Here is a 23,379-nt window from a genome sequence, read left to right as displayed (position 1 = left end):
CACTTCTCAATATTTCAAATAGCTAGATTGATGATGTCATACGTTCTAAAGTAATTTATTTCTCAAATAACAGGTATGCAATAATCATCAGAATCTAAATTAATAACCAAGCATTAAGTAAACGGAGATTAACTGACTGATTGAAATTAAAAGCGTTATGAGTGTGCATTTTTTCGACCATCTAATCAATCACTAGTCTGATTTCTCTGCAAGTCTTCAATTATCTACATAAGACTATTACTGCACTCTAAAAAATGAAAACGTAACTATGATTATACGAACGAAATGATAGACCTGTCAAATTAAGCGGTAACAGCCTCTTGTTAAGCATTACGAATAGCGCCATGCGGCATTACAATCACAATAATGTCAATTTCGTCATATCCGTACTTGACACCTGTGGTATCAAAGAGGGGCGGGACGTGTCAGACACAACAATGCAAGATGGAGACATTTGAGAGCTGGTGCAAGTTCACAAAGCTTCAAGTTTAAAAGTTATCTTCGTCTTTTGTTGAAGCTACGTTTTATTCGCTAGATAATTCCTTCTCAGAAACATCAATGATTAGCAGATGAGCAGATCTTTTAACTATGGAAGTGATGTAGATCTACGAGCAGGATGCATTGAAAAAAATAAACTCGAATTTGCATTTTAAAAATATAGGAAGTCAAAAGTACCCGCTGTCATCTGTCACTCAGACGATTGTCCAACCCCAGAGGCAGTGGACGTGTGGGTGTCGCAATGACCTTGGCGCGTCGAATCAATGCAGAACAATGCTCTCGATCACCCATTGTTTCAAGTCAGGCTCCAATTTGCACTTATTGGAGTATTGCGTTAAACACTCGACTAGTGACGTAAATATGAAAGCTGGTTTTTAGAAAATTGCAAACATATTTTTGTATGTAATACTGTAATACCTATTATGTGTTGTAAGTGCATTAATTTAATTGCCGCGTGTCTGGTTAGTTTGAAGTTACAATTACGCTATTAGCCAGATGCTTTTAGTCTGGTTTCAGAAGTGCAACTCTAACTATGTTTGATTAACACTTTAGTTACGTGAATAGGTTCCTACTTTATCCTATTAAACTAAATCCTTTTGTAATTTCATCGCACAATTTTATTTATTAGGTGTGAATTAGCGTCAATAAGCAATGCATAACTATTTTAGAAACTTAATATGTAGTTGTATTTTAAGACATGAGATACATTTCGTTTGCCATAACAATTTCAATGGTGTTTGAAATTAGGTGAATAGGAAAGTGCCCATCTACTAGTAAGCGTGAATGGTTCAATGGCTATCGTTTCACCAATACCGCACCAAGGTCGTACTAAATGCAATAAAGGGCCGACCATTTTGTACGACAATAACGTCAATCAAACAAAGGCCACCCATCCGAATCAGTTTACACGTATACCATAAAACCAAGAACACGTAAAGAGGTTGGTGCTTTCTAATATCCTCCGGGCAAGGAGTGTCACGTGTCAAAATAATTTCTCTGCATTGTTATTGACAACTTTTCATTACCTACATAGCTGATTGCTGAGCAATGCAGCTTTAATTATACAGAGTGTTATTGTCAGCCATTTAAATCGCCATATTGATCGCATGGAAGATAGAACGCATTGTGAATACAAAGTACTGACTCGGTGAGAATAAGTAATAACGCATTTATAAGTAATCAACGTTTATCATAAATAACTCGTTAAAGAGATAGAAAAAAACGTTAGTAGGGGTTGAAACATTTATATTGGACACGACAATTTAAATTGAAACTAATCGATGCATCGATTGTCGATTACTCAGCAACTGGAAATAGGAATCTCGTTCGGTCGTGCGTCGATTGTATGGATAGCCAATCGCCTCTATTGCTATTTCGATCCTGTGCAAAGCTTCTGTTTATATCTCAGGCGCATGAACAAAGGCTCACACAGCTGTCAGCTATGAATGATGGCTGACGGAATGGCGACACACGAGGAACATATTAGGTATACGCTTAGGTACGTGGGACTTCGTGTTGCTGGAAAGGGCTATAATCAAGATACGTAATGTAATTTCTGTGGAATTTATGACTGAATACACAGTGAAAGAATAATGTAATCTTTGGAATCTAGATATGAGTTTTAGTATTCAACTATCTTTAAACAGAGTCGTTGCAAATAAAAAGCTGTCACATTCTCAACTAAAACCTCTCCAACAAACCCAGACAAAATTCAATGAAGATAGCAACGTGTACCACATTTTTTCCATTTTCCTTTGAAGTCGTTTGACGGTGTGCAGCGTAGTGATGAATCATTCATTAGGCTACAGCTCATTTCGTCTTTAAAAACTAAAACCTGGAAACGTTTGAGGGTAAAAAGGCACCAGACATTTAACCAACTATAGATACGTACTCTGCACTACAAAATTATTCATCACTATTTTTCCATCTAGTATGTTTTATTACCTATTGACCCAAAGCGACCATGTTCCTATCACTCTTAAACATTTTTAGGGGTCACCAGATTTACATTCACAATAAACCAGACGACTATAAAACGTCTTCAGTGATTTCACCAATATTTCTTTCTAAAAGTAAAGATTTGTCGTCGAATCTTTGGAGAAAGGAGACCACCTCATGTGCCTATGGAATAACAATTAATTTTATATCCTCATACGTAAATAGTGATGTACGTACTGTGATCGATATAACCAATATCGATGTTCCAATCCCATTAGTACCACGATAAGACTCTGATAAACTTTGTGTTATCGTTCACTTGTAATGATTCAGTAAAATGAAAATGCATTTTATAAAAGTTTTCCATCATGTTGTATCGGCAAAGATAACCGGATTAGTATAAAAACATGCGAAGCTTTTAAATATTTCTATTTACCAATGCATAAAATATACTTTTCCTAGTTTGTAAGCCGATACAAAGTACCAAATGCCAAGAAAATCTATCGAAATTTTATCGATATCGAAATTGTGGCCAACGCTGCGTCTGGTCGCGGGTCGAATGCAAACAGATCACGGAGGCCATGGGGTACGTGACCACTGAATGCAGGCCACAGACACACGGATGTCCACCATTGACTGCTGATCTACTATTTGTTGTTACTATAATTATCATACCTCACGTGAACCCTGTACACCAATGAATGCTACATCACGGACGAGAGATAGTGGTAGTCGAATTCTGTGAAAGTAGGTTCATTGATCTTCTTATTTTGCTTAAAGATGATACTTAAATCAACACTTGTATTACAAGTAGGTGTTATCTTACAAATATTTCTTGAGATGATACAAGTCTTGAAATTCCATCGTGAACCTGATTCAAAAGAATGGCTATACCAAAATGTCTTTACCTCATCAACGTTCTAAATCTTTTTATAGTCACTGGATCCCAAAATAAATAAAACGACCTTACCAGACCTAACAACGTTCATCTCCATATAAATTAATAACAGATGACCTGAAACTCGTCTGCATCTAACCGAAATTAGGTCATCGGCGACTGGACGGATGATTCATCGCACACAAGAAACCTGTTACGTTGTGATATGTAGTAAGATGTTATATGGACGGCGTCAATTCCCTGGCAGAATTATTCTCATGTAAACTAAAAGGTAAATAGAAGACCTTTGCCTTATAATATTGGGACAGTTACAGGCTGATGAATTGGTAATGAATAAAATAAGTTAAATAAAAACACTTTCTATGATTTAAAGAACGAAGATATAAAAGAGACTTATGAATCCGCTCAAGGCAAAGTAACTAGTTAATTTGATTTTATCCCACAGAAGTCTAACTGCTAATTTCAATAACCGATCTTAATCCAAAATCTTTGGATCGATCTTCATTTTTGACAGAAACTCTATAGAACTAATGTCAAAAATCAATCTTAATCTAAAGATTTTGGATTGAGATCGGCAGTAAATCAGGCAAAAGTAACATAGTGGAGACAATTATCCGTCGCAGAAAAAAATACTAAACAATACCAAGAATGTCTTACTTATAAAAAATGCTGCTCAACAAGATACCAAAACGTGGGTTTACGAAACACAATGGCTAATAACTAGCTCAATCATTAGAGAACTCACTTCATTAGGTGCACTTGTTCTACCTATGTACAGTTACATAACCTTACATAATGTACATCCTATTGAAAGTGTTTACATGCCAGCTAAAACGATATTTTTGCCCACACATGACGTCACTCTAGGTGCTTTTTTTCACATTTCACTTTCTAACAATAGTTCATAACTATTGGAGTTAGAAATTGACTAAAAGTTTTACTGTAGTTATTTCAATGCTAGATTTCTAAGCTTAATAATTAACTTTGGCATGCAGTTTTGCAATTATTTTTTTAGATTCTTAATTTAACTAAAAGCTACAATCAAGTCGAACAACGAAACCACATTTTATGTATTTTATTCCGATTTCTTCTTGTCTAGTCTTAAATTCCTCCTAGTCCCATCGATTTTGGTATCTCAGATTCTTCTCATGCATCCTTTTCAGTAGTAATAGACAAACAAAACGTTTTTAACATTCCAATCATAATAAAATGTTTACTGCTGTAAACTGAATTGAGATATACAATGAGAGACATAATTACAGGTAAACTGAATTGAGATTTCAAATTGATCCATCACCCATGTATATGATTCTCCACTCCTAAACTAAGGAACAAAGGTATGGGAACTCATTGAACAGAAAACCAAAATGTTTACAAAGCAAATCGCATGCGCTTATGTTTACTGAGTTAGTTTACCAAACACACAGCGCCATCTGTTGGCTGCATGGTGTATTACGTTGGTAGTAAAAAATTTGGTTATTCTAGTATGAACATTTTCTTTTTCAATATTTTATTTATTTTTCTAATGTTACTTAAATAAGTATATCAAAAATTGTAAATCTAATCAGTACCGAATTGATCATTATGAAAATATTAAAATAATTCTTTATTGCATAAAATTCAAGTAAAAATCGGATTCACTTCCTATTCTGTATAAAAAAAAATCTATTGAATTACTAAATCGGCTTAGAATATATTATTTACCGCTACCGTACTTAATATAAATGAATGTAAGTTGTAAGTCTAGTAAGTAAGAGTGAGAGTCGAGTATCGGACGTCCGTCTGTGCGCTCATCGCTTCCTGTCTTACACCGGTAAAAAAAAACACGCATGCGTCGACGGGCACGTGAATCATGCGCAAGCACACGCGTGCCTCAGAAGCACTGCTTCGCTGCAAACTAACTGTTGGGTGATTGGGTGTCGTTTTGGTATATGAACTAAGCTACATATTTTTTGCTAAGAGATCTTAAGCTTTAGCCTAAAGTATTATTATCTTGTAAATAAAATAAATTGTTCGTTGTCTCTTTAGTTTAGTTAGGAAGCCTCCCATTTAAACAATTAATTAATCACTTTATTTTTTCTATTTCAAGCACATTACCTACTCTCTATACCTACATAGATCTGTCCTGTCCTTCTAGTCACCGATAAACGCTAAACAAAGAATTGTGTGCATTATACCGTTACAATAAGTGTGTAATTGATATGCACCACCCGTTGCACGTGAGTAGGTTCCCAGCTTCCTTCCATTTCCCTATAGATACAGCACGTATGAGTAACATAATTAGTTCAACCTCACGTATTCTTAGAAACCTTTACTTCCAACACATATTTAAATGGAGACCAAAGTATAAACAAAACTTAGCCGCGATTATCCAGTGGAATCGTGAACAGCATTCTTTGGCCATTGCGCATCTAAGCAAAATAGGACATTCAAATAGGAAAGATAAAACGATACTTGAGCCACCTTGAGCTCAGTATGACTGTACGAGTTAGACTTACTCATATTTTATACTTTAATTGCAAGAAGGTACATATTTATACTAGATAGCTGATTCTTTGCGTTTCGTGGCACGGATCTCTCTTTTCGCGTCGATTACTTATTTGGAAGTGTAAGAAAAGAATTCCGATGGTCATTCTGAGTTTCGACCTTACACAACCTTATGTTACATCATTTTGTAATGTTTTTATTAACTACAATCGAAAAATAAAACTCGTTTCGGAGGATCAGAAACATGATCACCTACAAATAATTAATGTTTTTGTGATTTTGTGCATACGTAATACATAGCATCGGTCAGCCCCGGATCTACATTTTTTTCTTGCCGGGGCAAAATTTGAAAAATGCCGCCCCACCTACTTATGTTTATTTTCACCTTTATCACCCATATAATTGCAACAATCAGATGTCCACAAATTGTTTGAAATTTGGACAAAGCCTACATACTAACCTACCTTCCGGAAATAATACATCCACACAGGCCTACATTTTCTTTTTCACGGAAAGGATTTAAGTTTAATAGGTCTCCTATAGTAAATGGGGTGTGCTGATCACGAATCTGTGCTTAGTATTTTTCTAGCAAGTCAGGACACTTTTCCTAAAAAAGGAAAAGTGTGAATAATTTTTTCATAGAATCTGCCAAAAAAATCTTAGGAAATATTTATTAAAGATATATTTAAAAGAAAATCACACTGCAAAATTGAGCTGTTCATAAAAAAATAACCTACGTTAGACAGACGTTGGTTTTTTTAATGAAATCATTCTCTTTTTGCCTGAAAACTGCACCCTGTTCAAGGCCCAGCAGTAATCAGGCATCATTCTAATATCCCAACTTCCTTGGTTACGTCTCTCCATCTCCTTTATGTTTTGGTGGAACCTCTCTCCCTGTTCCTCGCTGACAACTCCAAGATTTTCGGGAAAATAGTCAACATGGGAATTCAGAAAATGAAGTTTAACGCTCATATTGCATCCCAGTTTTTTATAAGCATCGCATACGTATTAGCAGTCACCTCGTTTATTTTAAGCTTTGACAAACTGCTACATCAATCCTAGCTTTATGTGAAGGGGAGGTGAAAGAACTGATTTTAGGTTGGTGCACATTTTTTTGTCCCAGTACAAGTCTCTGAAAGGCCATTCTTTCTTAATGTAATGTAAATTTCGTGCTCGACTGTCCCACTCGCACAAAATCATGGATACTTTGTAAATCCAGACTGCTGACCCAAAAGCATAGATATTATTTTGAGGTCTCCACAGAGTTGCCAACAATATTCGCTATACTTTATTTTATTTAGCAACAGCTCAAGATTCTCGTACGTTTCTTTGAGATGCACGGAGTGAGCAACAGGCACCGAACCATAGGTATTACCATTGTACAACAAGACACTCTTCAGACTTCTCTTAGAAGAATCAATAAATAACCTCCATGATGTGGAATCGTAATTATCAGCTCCCAGTTTCATGACTACTTCAGGAATATTATTACAGAACTCTTTTTCACGATGCCTGTACCACGAAAATGTGGTTCTTGGAGCCAATAGATTTTTGTCTTTCAGTCGTGATCCTAGGATTTGTGCAGCATCCTTTGATAGACCCAAATCTCTCACTAAGTCATTTAATTCAGCCTGGATAAACTGTTGAGGTTAACCTATATCAGGATTGAATTCATCTTCAACGGTTCTTCCGTTTGAACTTTCATCTGATGATTGCTGTTGGATGGTGGGAAGAAAAGGTGGAGGAATCGAAATTCCTGGTCCATGAGGTACAGGTCGTTTAGCAGACGGTAAATTAGGATACTGAATTGTATGTTTGTTTTTCGAATGGACACCCTTTACATCACAAGAGCAAAAGTAACAATCGACAAGTGCTAAATAGTAAACATACAAACTACTCTCATTTTTAAAACAGGAAGTTTTTGGACATAGCTTCATCTCACAGTAATCAAACGCGTGCTGCCCCGATCTGCAATTCCTGCAGGCGAGCAAGAGCCGGGCGCGTATTTTTAACCGACTTTATGTACTATTTTTTTTTTTTTTGATGACGGGGGAAACCTTCAAAAGGCGCGTCAGCTTTTTGGGGAGAAAGACTAGGGAGTGTGAGATTTTTACCTCACTAAAACCACCCCGGTGGCCACCTTCAGCACCGATAAGGGGCACCGAGACCTCTAACTAGACCTGCTCCGGAGCCCCTGTGGTGCAACGCCTGTTACGGCACATCCCTAGGGAGACATGTACCTCCCATTAGCCTCGTTGTGCAAGTTGCACGGCAGCACGTGACCACTGTGCCACCGTCTTCCCTGAGGTCGCTAGATGGGCACCTAGAGTCCCCACTTTAGGTACCCGCGACCCCAAAGGTCCGCCTGCAGTTGACGCAGGCGGGATTAGGCGTCAAGGCTGTTGCCACCTCGACGCCTCCTTCTGGGACATTACAGCCTCACAAAAGGAGGCCACCTCCCTCCAGTTTTCTGCATCTGCTAGCATAGCCTCTACTACTGCTGGCAGAGACAGGTCACGTCCGATCTTGGTAATCAGGACCCGCCGCTCCGAGACCCACGCTGGGCACTCTTCGAGCGTGTGCTGTGCGGAATCCAGGTTACCTCTGCAGTGGTGGCAATTTGCCGTGGTCTCTCGTCCAATCTTGTTCAGGTACTCACCGAAGCAGCCATGTCCGGTCAGTACCTGAGTGAGCCTGAAGGAGATGCGCTCCTCTCTTTTCAGCCAGGCTTCGAAGTGCGGCAAAATGGCTTCGACAACGCGCTTGCGTGAGATCTCTAGCTGTTGTAGCCGCTCACGCCACCGCTCGAGCGCGTGTCGCCTTTCTTGCCGCCTCAGCCTAACGAACGCCGCTCCTGGCACTCTACCACCGCCGTTTTGACGGACGGAACGGATTTGGTCTAGGAACTTCGCGTCCATATCCGCCAGGATATCCAACGGCGGAAAGCGAGCCAGGAGAGTTGCCGCCTCAAAGGACACCGTTCGGTATCCTCGTGCGATACGGATGGCCATTAGATTAGACGATAGATTTTCGTTCTGCAATGTCGGACGCCTGACAGTCGAGCTGACCAAACAGGCGCCCCGTAAAGGACCATCGATCGCACGACACCCGCGTAGAGGCGGCGAACTTCTTCTCTTATGTACTATGCCTGCGCGCCTAGCTAATAATAGAATGTTCGCGAAGTACGTCTCACTCCGCGCTCAGGGTATCGGTCAAGTTAATATGGCCATGAAATTCCTGTACTTGTAGGTACTATATTTATTCCGTGGTCAAAATTAAATAAATGATGAGCTGTCCACTGGTCCGTGTAGTGTGAATTTTGCCGCCCCCTGAATTTGCCGCCCGGGGCATGGGCCCCGGCTTGCCCCCCCCTAGATCCGGGGCTGGCATCGGTTACAAAATAGAAATATTAACTTTAATCAGCAAAATTATGGAAGAGGTATAACAAATATCGAAAAGCAAGCTTGCATCAAGAATTAAACTAAATATAACTTACCTATTCCTTTACTTTAGAAATCCACATTTTGGCACAGCACTACCCTAAATTATAGTAACACACTAGGGGCACTGTAACACTGTCTTCATAAAGGAACCGGGAAGATAAACACACAAGTCTAGAGCCACAAAATCTGTAGCACGATAGTAATTTCTAATCTGGAGCGAGCGCAAAACTACTGCAATTCATATCGATCGGACAGCTGCAGTTATTACAATAGAACTCGCCGGCTTGAATTAACAACATTACCTTTTGTCCGACTAGCACTCACACCTATTAAGGTAATAATTATGGCCAATGGAAGCAATTACTGTAATTAGATCATTGTAGTTAGTTGTACCTAATATGTTGTGCATGTGTACCTATTACAACCGACACCTATGTTTAGACTATAAAGGGTAACAATGAATTAACTATTTTTAACCTATTTCCAAGTAACTACAAGAATAACTTACATTAGCATCGATGAGTAAGAATGATTACAGAATTCTTATCACACGCGTAAACCTTTAAATATTCAACCATTTGTATATAATACACATTAATTTATTAAAAGCGATGATGCCATTGATTCTTTTAAACACTTCCTCAACGGAAATAAAAATGGTGACCATACGTGTCCCGATTTAAAACATTAATCATACTTCCTTCATTTTTAAATATTCTGCATGTAGTTGCTATCCCTCTCAAAAAACATACGTATGACAAAGATGGAGGTGTGTGTGGTAGGTAAATTGATCCGTCCGCCGATGTTGAAATGAGACACTACGCGTCTATGCGCACTCGCTTCCCTAGATTCTTATTACCTGCCATGTAGGGAGAAACAATACGTCATCCAGATTCATGTAGGGTTTCATGCTAGCACTCAAATTGAAGTGCATAGTTATGTGAAATGGGATGGAGACTTGTAAGCAGACTGGCAAAGTAGCCATCTAACGATTTAATTTTTTGCCGTTGCTAATTGAAATTAGTTAGTCAAAGTTAAAACATTTTTCTAGCCGCCAATTTCAACAACCGATCTTAATCTAAAATCTTTGGATCGATCTGAATCTAAAGATTTTAGATTGAGATCGGTTATTGAAATTGGCAGTAAATCCAGCATATCATAAATTGGCGTTTTCCAATTTATTTAATCGAACGCTTGAACTCGAAATTCAGTCGTATATTAAAGAAGACTGCTGCAAATAATATTTACGACATTTTATCGTCTTTAAACAGCCATAATTAACGAATACGTCGAATTACATCAGCCGATTAAATTCTCCTCACGATCTTACAACACGCAAAAGAAAATCGCAAATCCAGTTGGATAGTAAAAAGAACTGAATTGAATCACGAACGGACAGGTCATTGGATACAATACAATAGAGCAAATAAAAATTTAAGAAAAAGCAGTTGACTTGGAGAATAAAGTTCAAACTAAAAATATCATTATAAGTAAGCTAAAAGATCGTGTTTGCCCTTATTGATGTAAAAAAGGCGACACACAAAGTTAGACAGATAATTATTTATCTACTGAATGAATGTTCGTGACTGGTACAGAACATAGTTAAAGTAGAAAGTTAAGATTCGGTCACCTACAGTATTGATTTACTTGTAGATTGTGGCGACAAGATACGTACTTATATCAGTGCTAAAGTATAATTTAAGAACCTAAATATGTAAGTCTCGAGGATAAAAGAAAAATAAACACAAGACAAAGCCATAGAATCACGTTTAGCCGTCTGTTTCGAAATCATAGTAAAAAATAATCCAATCATAAATATTAAATTCCTCAAAATGTTTATAATTCCTAGATTGAAAATAACACGCATCCCAAATTGGTATGAATGTGCAGTTCTAAATATAACCGTGGCTTAAACATCTGAGGGGAATTCGGGGGTTCAAAGACCTCGCGAACCGGCCCGTGCCGCGATAAAATATACCATTTTTATGGGAGAACTCGAGCGAAACAAAGTTCATGGGCAGACGTCAATTCAACACAACTTCTTTGAAAAACTATTATGATTAGGTAAATGTTACGACAAACAATTTATTTCATACATGAATAGAACAGAAAAACATTTGCGTTGTAGCAATAACGTGCAAATCTAACTACTAAGAGTAAGTCCCGTTTCTGGAAGTCCTTATGTAAGTACCTATTTCTTGTGTTCGTTGGCATTCTTCCAGGCCTATAAATGTCCTGTGCGGCGAAAACCATAGATGCAGCTTCCTTATAAAGTTAAATAGCAAACGGATAGAGAAATAAAGTTTTAAATTAAGTTACTAGTCACCGGTTGTAAACATTTATCGTACATCATAAATGTAGATCATAAAGTTCATTGCCAAAGTCAATTAACAGTGACCGTGTTAATTTAATAGACCATGTCCTCATATCTACACCTCTTTATCTAATTTAATGATGGGAAAAAATTACGGGTACCCACGGGCACGAGTCCGTCGGGGATACAGATGGATATGAAAAACAAATTGACAACTCAGCCAAAAAGCAAAATTACTTAGTTAAATTCAGTTTATAACTCTTAAAAATCTGCCTAAACAGGTTTTGTAAGTGCAATATTTACCTTTAGCACAGTAAGAGCTTGTTGAACAATAGTGGTAAGACCACACAGGGAGCTTTATAATAACGAATCTGAGACTTGAATGGGCTTTAATCGGCTTTTATTTGTAGTCGGGTAAATGTTATGACAAGATCCTAAGTGGGCACAACTGTGTGTACATTTGATTTAGAATGAAACGGAAATGATATCACTGTGATGATAAATGCGGATACGTCGGAATATGCAATTTCAATCACGTAATTTCGTTTCCATACTCCTAAAGAGTTTATTGTCGCCAATGGTTCGAAACATCTGCCCGCTCTTTTTTGGGAAATGTATGCAAACCTGAATAATTTAATTTGGTACCGGTTAATGTAATGATATCGGATATTGACACACCTGGCTGCATTGCTGATATACATCGGGTAAATCGGTGGCAATCCACTTCGTTTCGTTAAGGTATTTTGACAGAAGAGTCTTCGAAAAGCAGAAAATATTAGCAGCTTATAAGAAGAGAACTAGAATGAGGTCTTATAAGAACAGTCCTAAATCGTTTGGATTTTCGTTACAACTTTAAAGCAATCAGTCCTTTTGGAGTTATTCTTAATACCTAATTCGTTACAATATACCTAGGCAATTAAGTACTGAGAATTATTGAAATCTAATCATAGAAAACGAACTGTTCTCAAAATTTCGTGTTTAGATACAATGCCATTTTAAAATTGCAGTGTTACTGTATTGATAATGACATTAATTCTAAGCTGGAGTCAATTATGCGAATGTGTCCAAGACTCCAAGTGTTTATGTAAAGCTCGGTAAGGATCCCGCTAGAAGCCATTTAGCTAGCTCGACTCCATCATACGACTTGAGTTTAGAATTACGATACGTTTGTAGCCTGCCAGTAGACTATGAAGTCACTGTGGAACAATCGTTTAGTAATAAATATGGTAATCTGATCTGAGAGCAATTCTTACGTAGCTACGGAGTACGGATGCTATTGGTTGACGATGGTATTAACTCCTCAATATAGGGTCTTATAACCTATTTTACTTCAAATTCTCTGGATAGTAGATCGATTTCGATTGTACAGAAATTAAATAAAACTAATGTCATTTGTTTTCAGTGCAACAGCGTTTTAGTTAATCCTGTACATAAGTTTAAAGATTTCTTTTCATCAACGTATTTTTCGATATTGTACAAAATGTTGAATATGCTGAATAATGTGTTATAACGAGGTTAATATTTTGATGAGGAAGCCCGTTGTAGGTACTTACGTAGGTAACTATTGCGAAACTACGAAATAAACGATGATCAGGATATTTTAATAATAACTAATGTATGATTTCCTGTACATAGACGACATTATTTATTCTGTTTCCAGCATTTCTATTGTATTATATTGTACAAAATAAATAACTATCAATATAGCCCATATGTATTTGAATCAATTTTTATTAACTACGAAACAAGACGAACGCATCCGAAATTACTTACCTACAAAAAAATATTGCTATCCCAAACAGACCATTCCAAAATTGTTTGCCAGCCACAAGACTCCGAGCAGAGGGGTGAAGAGATTAATAAACCACCGAGATAAAACAGAGAGTCTGTGAAACTTATGGGGGTAGGTCATGTATTTCTAATCATAGTATCACTATACCAGATTCTAATAACAAAGTAATATACGAGTAGCACAGTAAAGTAAACAACAACTCAATAGACCATTATCAAAGTAATTAATCACCCACTATAATATTATTGTTTTTACATACCTACCTTGCGGAAACAATTGGGGCGTACAGGAGCCGGTATTCCGAATTAGTAAACACACACTGATTTTGCACTGCACTAATATAACACACAATTTTCACTTTATAATTTTTACGGCTCGGTTTGTGTCAGCAAATGACAGCTGGCTCGTATTTTTTTGCCGCGGGGTTGTCAGATGTGTCCTTGAAGGACGCTGTGGGAGCGCGCCATGTTGATTTGAGGACGGGCGCGTGGCGACTGCGCGCAGCCGCCCCTTGCGTGGCGCATGCGCTGTGCGTCACCCTATGTCCCGCCATCCCGCCCGCACCCGGCCATTCTTCCTTGTTCCCAAATCCTGCGTTGTCCTTGCCTTGCGTGTTTTATAACTATACAACAACGTATGGATTGTTAGTTATACGAAGGCGCTTATGTTACTTATTCTGCTTTTTGTAAGCAGTAAGGTATCGCAGGATTAGTTTTCGCTGTTATTGTATAGGTACACAGTATGTTATAAATACTTAGGTACGGTACTTATTTTCCTCATTATGAAATGATTTTATTTTTGGTCTGAAGTAGTATTTTTACCTCACCACAATGTGGCAAAATAGTCATAGGACCACAGAAAGATTGTAAGTGGTTAGGTAGGTACCTATACCCACTACTTACTTACCTTTTCACAAAATGTAGTGAGTGACTACCTGCGTACAATTTTGTTTCGAAGGCAGTAGAATAAACGGCTGTAGTTGCATTGTTGTCTGTCGGCTCGCCCGGGGGCGTACAAACGTGTCACGGGAAGCGAATGATGCATTCGGGAGATCACCCACCAATCGCCCACAAACTCGCCTACGCGAAACCAACTAGTAAATAAAGAAGAAGCCTTGCAAACAGCTTCAGGAGCGAAAACATCGATTATTTAAAACCTCAGTAAGTTCTTTGTCGATTCATGTAGGAAGGAGAATCGAGAGATTCTTTTTGAAACGAAAGTCCACTTGGAGATGTAATCAGATATTGTATATTGAACTTATAAAACACAAACGGGCTTAACGCCTAAAACTTACTTAAAAAAACGACTAAAAATTCTATTAAACTATTACAAATGACAACTTCCAAAACCAAGTTCCTATTCTGCACTCTCACTCTGCAGTTTTTCTTTAATCCTTAGAGTAAACCTTCTGCATATTTTTACTTAGTGGCTAAGCACTGACAATCGGCGGAGCCTAAGTTATTAACAAAAATTATACAAAATTATGCTTTAACACCGAAGCACACGGGTCATATTAACTGCATTAATAACGTTGCATATTTACCAGCCACACGTTTACTGATTTTAATGCGGCTGTTTCTTGGATGTTACCGAGATGTAACTACATGATTGTGTGAAAATGTAAGTTGCTTCGTCAGTCGGCATCGCTGTAATCAGACTCCTTGACTATTCCAAGATGACATGCATAGCATCTCTTTAATTCTATTTCCCCATGCGGATATGCAGACTTGAAGAGTTTTAAAGAGTCGAGAGAGGGTCGATTATCGGAAACCAACCAAAACTGATTAGGATTAGTGTAATCTTAGTCAGATGTCTGACGCACTTCGGCGACCCAGCGGCACCGCTGACCGGAAAGACAGACTTTTCTCCAGGAATCCGTCTCATAAAACACGCGTTACTAATGTAAGGATATGACTAAGCGTCACAAATATTATGAATGAGGTCAGTACGAGTACCTATTACCCAAAATTCTAAAACAGTCATGCATGCAAGTATTGTAGGTAGGTACATATTCATCCACCACAATTGACGACGTACCTACCTATATTTATCAATAATTAACTTTACCTATTTCTTGTATTTTTATTAGGTAATTAACCGTTATTCAGCAGCAGCGACGACAGCGCTTGTTGAAAATGCCGCCTATACAGACAGAGATACGTCACAATTCGTCAGGGCAGGCAGCTCCATCAGCCGTGCAGTCCTACGTCCTATCCTAGCCTACCTATGCTACTTGCATACAGTCATTATTTTTACTTTACCTGGGTGTCACAAGACGTGGTTACTGCAATGCAGTCCGTCTGATGGTAAATATGGAATTATTTATTTACGCTGCATTCGAAAACCGCTTCCATTCATGAATTAATTTCCGATCAAACCTTTTCAATAATCTGAAATTAATGTTGCCAGTAAAAAAAAAATATTTTTTTATTTTGACAACTCTGAAACTTCAAACGTCAGTTGGACAATCCACCAACTCAAACAGCTGTTTCGTGATTTGTTACCCGGCGAGTTACTTTATTTCTATTTATTCTTATTTAAAATAAAAATAATATAATGCCAGAAGATTCGAAGAAAAACAAGTAAGTATAGCCTTAGCCTTAGTCCTTTAGTGTGTTTGTAAAGGAACTGGAAGGAAAGCCTAATAATCGTATTTGTTTTAGTGAGAAAATAAAAGAGCGTAGAGAACGAAAACCTAGACAAAGGAATCAGAAAAAAGAATCTGAGAATGTCGCAGAGAAGAAGACTGAAGAGCCCAAAAATGTGCCCAAAGGTAAATTAATTATATCTGTTGTTAAACATAACCCTTCTTTTGCACAATGACGAGATACTGATCCAAACATTTGCAATGCTGGCACTTCCAGATTATCTTTTTGTGAAACCAAAATAAATCATAATACCTAGGTAATTCACCAGTATTCTAGCATAATTGACTTTGATTTAACATGCAATTAAGTACTTGAAGATTATATTATCTCTTTCAACTCTTATTTTATTATTGTAGTTGGTAAACTGGTTATAGGTATTTATTTATTTTATATACACCTGCAATATACTTCAATTTCCATATACTTCAATCTTAATTTTAAAGTCAAAGTCAAAACAATTTATTACAATTACAGCAAGTCATAAAATTTTAAACATAAAACAAAATATTTGAAACTGTCTGTTCGTCAGTACTTTACTGAAGCTATATGCTCATACCAAGCTGAGGATTTCTATGGATGAGAATTTCCATAAGTTACTCTTTTTCAATCAGGTTCTCAGTACAATTCTTAACAGTTACAGTACCACAAAAGCCAGTCTATGAAGCTCCACCTCCGGAGTTCTACAAGAACTTGAAACGGGAGACGGATGAAATACTCAAGATAACTGAAGAAGAGAATTCAAAATATAAGAAGAAAGAGATACAAAGCAACTGGGCCAAGTATGAGGTGCCAATTGATAGCTATGAGGAGATTGAGGAGCAGGAAAACTTGGGCGCTGATTATGAGGTAATTTCTTATTAATTTTTGCATGGGGTAATAAGAACAACATAACATGCAGTTTATAGTGCTATGTCCACTATAATTATAGTAGTAACTATAAGTCTCATTGGAAATTTTTAGTTAGTCTAGTAGTGATTATTATTTATTATCTAGCTGATAAGAGCAGGAGTTTACTCGAATATCAATTATCATTAACGAATGTTGAATAACGGGTGATTAAAACATCAATATAACATTGTTTTTAGTCAGTAAGAGTTTGACACTCCCTCTCGCCTAACCCTAAAACCTAAACTCATTGGAGGATTTTGCCACTCAATGGTAATTATGGCATTAGTACATTATTTAATATTCGATAAGTGCCTAACTAAAATGATTGAGCAATATGTTGCACATGGCGGTAAATCAGTGATTAAATCATCATATAGCATAAGGGAACCTTATCAAGTAACATGATTATTTACTTTTTCATTTCAGAAACTCATACAAGCGCCTCTTTCAATCGGCGGGCATTTCCAATTCAAACATGAGAAGTCTTGGGACATCAACACAGGTCCATCATTATATGATAAATACTTTGATATTAACATGGAAGACCTCAATATCGCTCTCTGTTCCATACCTTTTTACGAGAGAAACTCTATAGACACGTCAAACTTTACCGAAACAGATATCCTGACTATGAATAACAGAGCGACGCGTTTCAAACAGAAATATTACAACGACAAATCATACTCAACGCCAGAAACTGAAGCCCAAGATAAAATACTCAGTAACCTTATGGACAGTCTTAAAGAGGATAATACTAAGAGGGACACGAGCAACGATATAGACCTAAAATATGATAACGCACGCAAAACTAGAGCGGAGTCAGAAAAATCGGATAGTTATGTAGAATTGCAAACTGAAAACAAGACTGAAGTAACAAATACTGTTGAAGAAAATTTGACGACAGAGGAATGTGTGAGTGATGAAACTAAAGTCAATAAAATAGAAGTAAAAGAAGACAAACTTGATGATTTTGTTTTTGGCGACACTAACAAAATTATTAAAGAACCCATAGTCGATAATGTTCCAACGCCAAGTTCTGTAGAAAAACCTGTGTGCAATATTGAAACTGTTGAAAGTACTCCTGTAGTTGAAAAAGTTGTGCCAACTGTTGCCAAGACGACACCTAATGTAGCTAAAGAAAACCCTGTGCCTATTGCTACTCCAAATGGTAAGTTCAGTTTTAATTATTATGATGTTGCAGGTATAAAAGGACTAGGTGGCGTTAGTTAGTAAATTATCGGCAACGCACTTGTAACTCCTGGTGTTGCGGGTGTCCATAGGCGGCCCTGATCGCTCACACACGTGTTCCGTTTGCTCGTTTGGTCTGATTCCCCAAAAAGATACCCCTTTTAGTTATGCGAATTTTAACCTTTAGCGTACAAAATCACTGGTGACATTGTTACAAAATTTGCAATCTCTCGATAATTTACGTCACTTCTTTTATCCCCTAAGGTGTAGGCAGAGGTGCACATTACGGCACGTAATTTTTTCTATTTTGTAGGGGGATAAAATATAAACTAGTGTAATTAAAACGAAATATATATATTAAAAGCTTTTATTTATCATTTCAGTTACAAACAAACCTGAGGAAACAAAGAAAAATCCAGTTATCGAATCTCCAGAAGATCTTGAGAAGTGGCTTGATGACTTTTTAGATGGTTGAACATTAATTATCACAGTAACTCCCTTGATTAACCTTATACAAATACTTACACTATTTTGTATTGTATTATTTATTACGTTTCTTGTTATACTAAATTATTCCGTTTTTTTGTGTAGTTATGGATTAGTAATCAATAACAAAAATAAACCTCTAAACAATATTTAAATGAATTGCAATATGCTCGTTACCCAAACTAAGATATTTTATGAAATGAAACTAATACATTATAATGGTTTAACTTTTATTTACGGTGTCCAAAAAGTGCTTGCCCAAGTGAGACATTAAATAAAATGCTTTGCCATAAGGTAGGTATTTATTGGTGCGTCCACATCTGGTGAATGCGCTAGTGAGGACTTCACAAACTGCACGCGCGCATTTTTATATAAACAATGCCGCGCGCAAGCATTCGCCGGTTGTGAACGGACCATAAGATTGCATGAGTTCTTCCAATGTTATATGCATTTTTGGGCATACATAATTTGTTTTTTGTTAACGTTTTAAAAAGATGTATGGTTATTAAAGAAATAAAATATACAGGATTTACTCTTCGAAGTGTGTATTTCTTGTGTCTTCTGTTACAGTTGAGGTAAAACATTTTGTAATAAACAAATAAAAAAAATTGCAACTTTTATTCTTTGAGACATTTTAGAATTTCATAAACACCTATAAAATTGCACACATACATACTTTTTCATTTTTTACTTAAATTTCTTATATATTTACTTATTTATCTAATGACAGTAGAATATAATCACCCATAATATAAGACTGACAAAGTACTTATGTGCTACCAATCGAGTTATATCAACTTTGTAAAACATTATTGGTGTTACACAGCTTGGAAAAAAGTAATTCAGAATTGTGACAACTCAAATTACCTAACATTAGGTAATTTGTAATATTAAACGTAACAAAAACCAAATTTACCTAATAAAACACGGAGTATAGAGATAAGTCGGTAGGTATATAGTGTACACCATTATAGAGGGCACACATATTTACATTTATTTGTTAATATAACTTCAGTTTGATAAGTACCTACATAAGACGATGCTATAGCTCTATACTCAATGAACTAAAGGTATTCTATTTTGAAGAACATTTGGTAACAATGGAATATGTACAAACAAATAGTCAAAAGGAATGAAATGGCAGTTCCTAAGAAAAAAAATCCGATCCAATATGATCACGTCTTCATTACAATCATTTCCCCAAGTAAACTTAGGTATAAGATTGAAATACTCGAATTAAATGTAGGTATGACAGATTTCTGAAGATGTTTGCGATCATATTGGATACCGGCATACAATTTTTGCTTTCACAGGTAAAAATCACAAAAATCTTCACATTTCAATCTTGATATTTTTCTCTTGAGTTGAGACGTCGGCTCGTTGGGACCACTAGGTGTGCAGGGCTCATTGAAGACACCGAACAAGATGTTCCGTTTCCATACAACTTCTTTTCACATTTGCAACGACTCCGTAAAGTATCCGTGAAACAGCAGTCGGCCATCAACTTCGATTAAAAATATTAAAACTAGTCTTCCTCTGGCACAAAAATGCAGAGAAGCTTCTTTTAAATCAGAACCTTTTACAAAACAACACAATCTTATTCTATACAACAAAACTTTACAATTTTGTCGACATAATATGTACAGTACTTAAAATCTATTTCAGCGAAACCCAGTCACCACAATTAAAAAACTCAATTTTAACAATATTTATGGTGAAACTGTATCACGATCAAAAATTAAAAACAAAAAAACGGAAACATAAGTACAACAAATTACTCGTAAGGGCATTATATTTATTTGAAACTTAAACATATATTCGCAATATAAGGTATATTCATAAGCTTTTGCTTGAAATACCTATGCTAAGTAATTTCAAAACAGACATGCAGCTCATTTACCATAGACAGTATATTTTAATAACGGTAGTTATTGTAATTATGGTGATACTGCTGTTGGCCAGCACCGCCTCTAGCGTCATAGTCATAGTTGGGATTTCTTCTACCGTACTGGTTCGGATGCATCGGCTGCGGTACAGGCGAGGTTTGCTGCAAGGTCTTCGCGCGCGCGGCCAGCTGGGATACCAACTGCGCGGGAGTCAAATGAGCTATTGAGATGGGTGCTCCATCGGAGATGCTGCCGGTTGGGTTAAAAACAGATTTGGAATTAACCAAATCTTGTTCTACAACTTGAGTATGAACTGATGAACTAAAATATTCGGGTTCGGTGGAAGTACTGGCTTCTTGGAAACTTGTAGATTCGCGAATTTCACACACATCACAAAACGGTTTCGTCGTCTGGACGGCCGCATCCTTCATGTCTTTGGGGAGTTTCTTTTTATATCTGGACACCACCTTATCCAATCCAATTGTAGTGATGATGCTCTCCACAAGCTGCTTGTTTTGCTGCGCCAGAATAGGTCCGTTGGTTTTCGTAAAGTTGAACTCGATGGTGGCTTGTCTCTTCAGCGGCGAACAAAACTTCGACTCCAAGGCCTTGAGTTTCGATCCGACAATATGGTTGTTCATCATCAAGTGGTTGGGCAGGAGCAACTTTTCTAACTTGACTAAAGCTTGATTGCACCGAGACATAACTGTAAACACAAAAGCAGCACCATTTTCATCCAATTACACTGATAACCAATGAATATTTAAATATATTTTCGTAAATTATTTTTAACACCATTTTATTGCAGACACCACTTTTAGTAACAGTCAATTCTTCAGTTTTATTGTTCCTGATAATAACTGCAAATCTAGACAAACTTAGGATAATCAATACAATTATGTGTTAGTATAATTGTTTCTTTCACTTATTTAGTTATTGTGTAGCCTCATGCAAAGGCATGAAATATTAGATTAGTGCTGTTCAATACCCACCTCCATTTAAAGTCTTTGAATCCATTACACTGCTTGCACCTGTAATAATAAATTTTACATGGGTTTCAGTATATCAAGAACTAGATATTTACAAGAAAAAATCGTTTGTCTTTTTTCACTCCTATTACTTACCTTTATTAGGAGCAAGCTTAAGATAATCTTCTTGAGAAATCTTCCCTTCTGCAACTAACTGAAACATTAAAACTTATAACAAATTGTCATTTAAACAAAAATTAAACAACCAATTTAAATAGAAAGATTATTACTTGTGCCAACGCATCATATGGTGTTTTCTGCTCTATAACTGGGAGGGCAGGAGCTGGTACCATGGCCGGTGCTGAGGCTACATTCAAAGGAGCTGGAATTGGGTTTATAGTCGGCATTGGTACTGGCTCCGGCATTCCACTAGGTGCACCAGGTGCCAAGTTATAGTTATATGGCGCAGGAAAACCACCACCATATGCTACTCCTTGCGGGTATGTATATCCTGGTACACTTCCAGGAAATTCACTTTGCTGCACAGGAGCAGTATACAGCTGTGCTGGTTCAGTACTATAAGGTTCTACAGGATATGCTGACATTCCTGGTTCATTTGGATATAGGAATGTATCTTTTTGATGTGGGGAACGTGATCTTGAATGTCCTCTTTTAGATTCATAAGGACGCCTTGTAGGAGATCTGGATGGCCGTCGACGTCGAGGGCTGCGCTCACGGGACCGACGCGGGCTGTATCGGCGATGTGGGCTGCGTCGTGGTGGGCTGCGTCGCGGAGGACTGTATCGTTTTCTGTAGACTTTGTGAGGGCTGAACCGAGGTCGATACTGGTGTACGTGAGGTGGATGTGGATGATAATGGGGACGTGGACTCCATCTAGGACTGTATCTTCGACGAGGGCTGTAGCGGCGGGGACTTGCACGGCGTGGACTTTGGCGACGCGGGCTGCGATAGTGAGGTGATTCCCGAACTTGCCGTTCTTGTACAGGCTTGTGTGGCTCATCTGGGACTTCCTCCACTACACGTTTTGGAGTTTTCTTAGCTTCTTTAGATTTTTCTTCATCAAAATAATCATCAAGTTCAGTTCCTGGAGGTCGAAGATCATCAGTAGACTCCAAGTGCTTCGCAAGGTATTCTTTTACTTTAACTTCCTTATCTTTCTTAATGGCTTCATTAGTCTTGCTAGGATCACGTCTGCTACCAGGTTTGATGAAATCATTCATACGAGAGCTGCTCGAAGACCTCTGCTGTGGAGATTCTCGTTTGCGCCACTTGTACCTATCATCAAACTTAACATATGGCTTAGACGTGTTTTCTTCTTCTTTAATAGGTTCTCCTCCAATTAGTTCTCGAAGGTCCTTCACGCTGTCGATGGCCTCCATGTTGATACGACGCGCCTCACGTCGCTTACCGGCACCATCTTCTTCATCCCAGCTGTCTATAACACTTAACCCTTCCATAAAATCATCTCTGTTAAAATCGTCAAAGAAATCGCTTGGTATATCGTCACCGTCGCCCGGATCCGACATTCTATCTTTTTCACTCCCCATGATGAACTCAAAAAACAATAGATACCTAACTTATTTTAAAAAATATGATACATTCCAACAAAAAAACATGAAACACTAATCTACCACAATAAACACGATCCTATTATTTACACTGCCGTTTACACAACAAAATCAAGACCTTCAGACAGAATTTTATGATGACAACAAATTAACAAATTCAGAAATTACAAAACTCATGATTCCATCCATGACATCCGTGACTCCATGTTTATTTTCATATTTTCCCGTCTGTCATGTTATGTCATATGTCATAATATGTATTGGGTATTGTCTATGACAGACCCAACCTTTTGTCTTTTTGGTTCGTAATTAATGTAAAGCTACTCAGTGGCAACAAAGATTAATACGAGCAGTCC

At 37.4% G+C, this 23,379-nt stretch overlaps 3 protein-coding genes across 4 annotated transcripts in view; 1 reads left to right on the top strand and 2 right to left on the bottom strand.

The window, feature by feature from the left end:
* LOC118267631 (disheveled-associated activator of morphogenesis 1) overlaps window positions 1-13,883 on the bottom strand; it is a 122,976-nt gene extending 109,093 nt beyond the window's left edge. The window contains exon 1 of one of the 2 annotated variants that reach the window (XM_050694340.1): window positions 13,630-13,883. The gene's annotated coding sequence lies outside the window, so the exon portion shown is untranslated. The remainder of the gene's footprint in view (window positions 1-13,629) is intronic. The other variant, XM_050694339.1, reaches the window with a different exon arrangement.
* Window positions 13,884-15,800: 1,917 nt separating this feature from the next.
* On the top strand, window positions 15,801-19,121 carry LOC118267641 (uncharacterized). The gene is made up of 5 exons (XM_050694085.1): window positions 15,801-15,952; window positions 16,034-16,143; window positions 16,653-16,864; window positions 17,333-18,074; window positions 18,478-19,121. The coding sequence occupies exons 1-5, from the start codon at window positions 15,927-15,929 to the stop codon at window positions 18,567-18,569; spliced, it is 1,182 nt and encodes a 393-aa protein (XP_050550042.1). The 5' UTR covers window positions 15,801-15,926; the 3' UTR covers window positions 18,570-19,121.
* On the bottom strand, window positions 19,109-23,256 carry LOC118267634 (serine/arginine repetitive matrix protein 1). The gene is made up of 4 exons (XM_035581736.2): window positions 21,725-23,256; window positions 21,591-21,648; window positions 21,459-21,497; window positions 19,109-21,172 (listed from the first exon to the last, which is right to left on the bottom strand). Exons 1-4 carry the CDS (start codon window positions 23,000-23,002, stop codon window positions 20,496-20,498), a joined length of 2,052 nt encoding a protein of 683 aa, XP_035437629.2. The 5' UTR covers window positions 23,003-23,256; the 3' UTR covers window positions 19,109-20,495.
* Window positions 23,257-23,379: the final 123 nt, after the last annotated feature.

The sequence above is a fragment of the Spodoptera frugiperda genome, chromosome 6 (assembly GCF_023101765.2).
Source record: "Spodoptera frugiperda isolate SF20-4 chromosome 6, AGI-APGP_CSIRO_Sfru_2.0, whole genome shotgun sequence".
Classification (NCBI taxonomy): domain Eukaryota; kingdom Metazoa; phylum Arthropoda; class Insecta; order Lepidoptera; family Noctuidae; genus Spodoptera; species Spodoptera frugiperda.
This window is presented reverse-complemented; position numbering and strand designations above follow the sequence as displayed.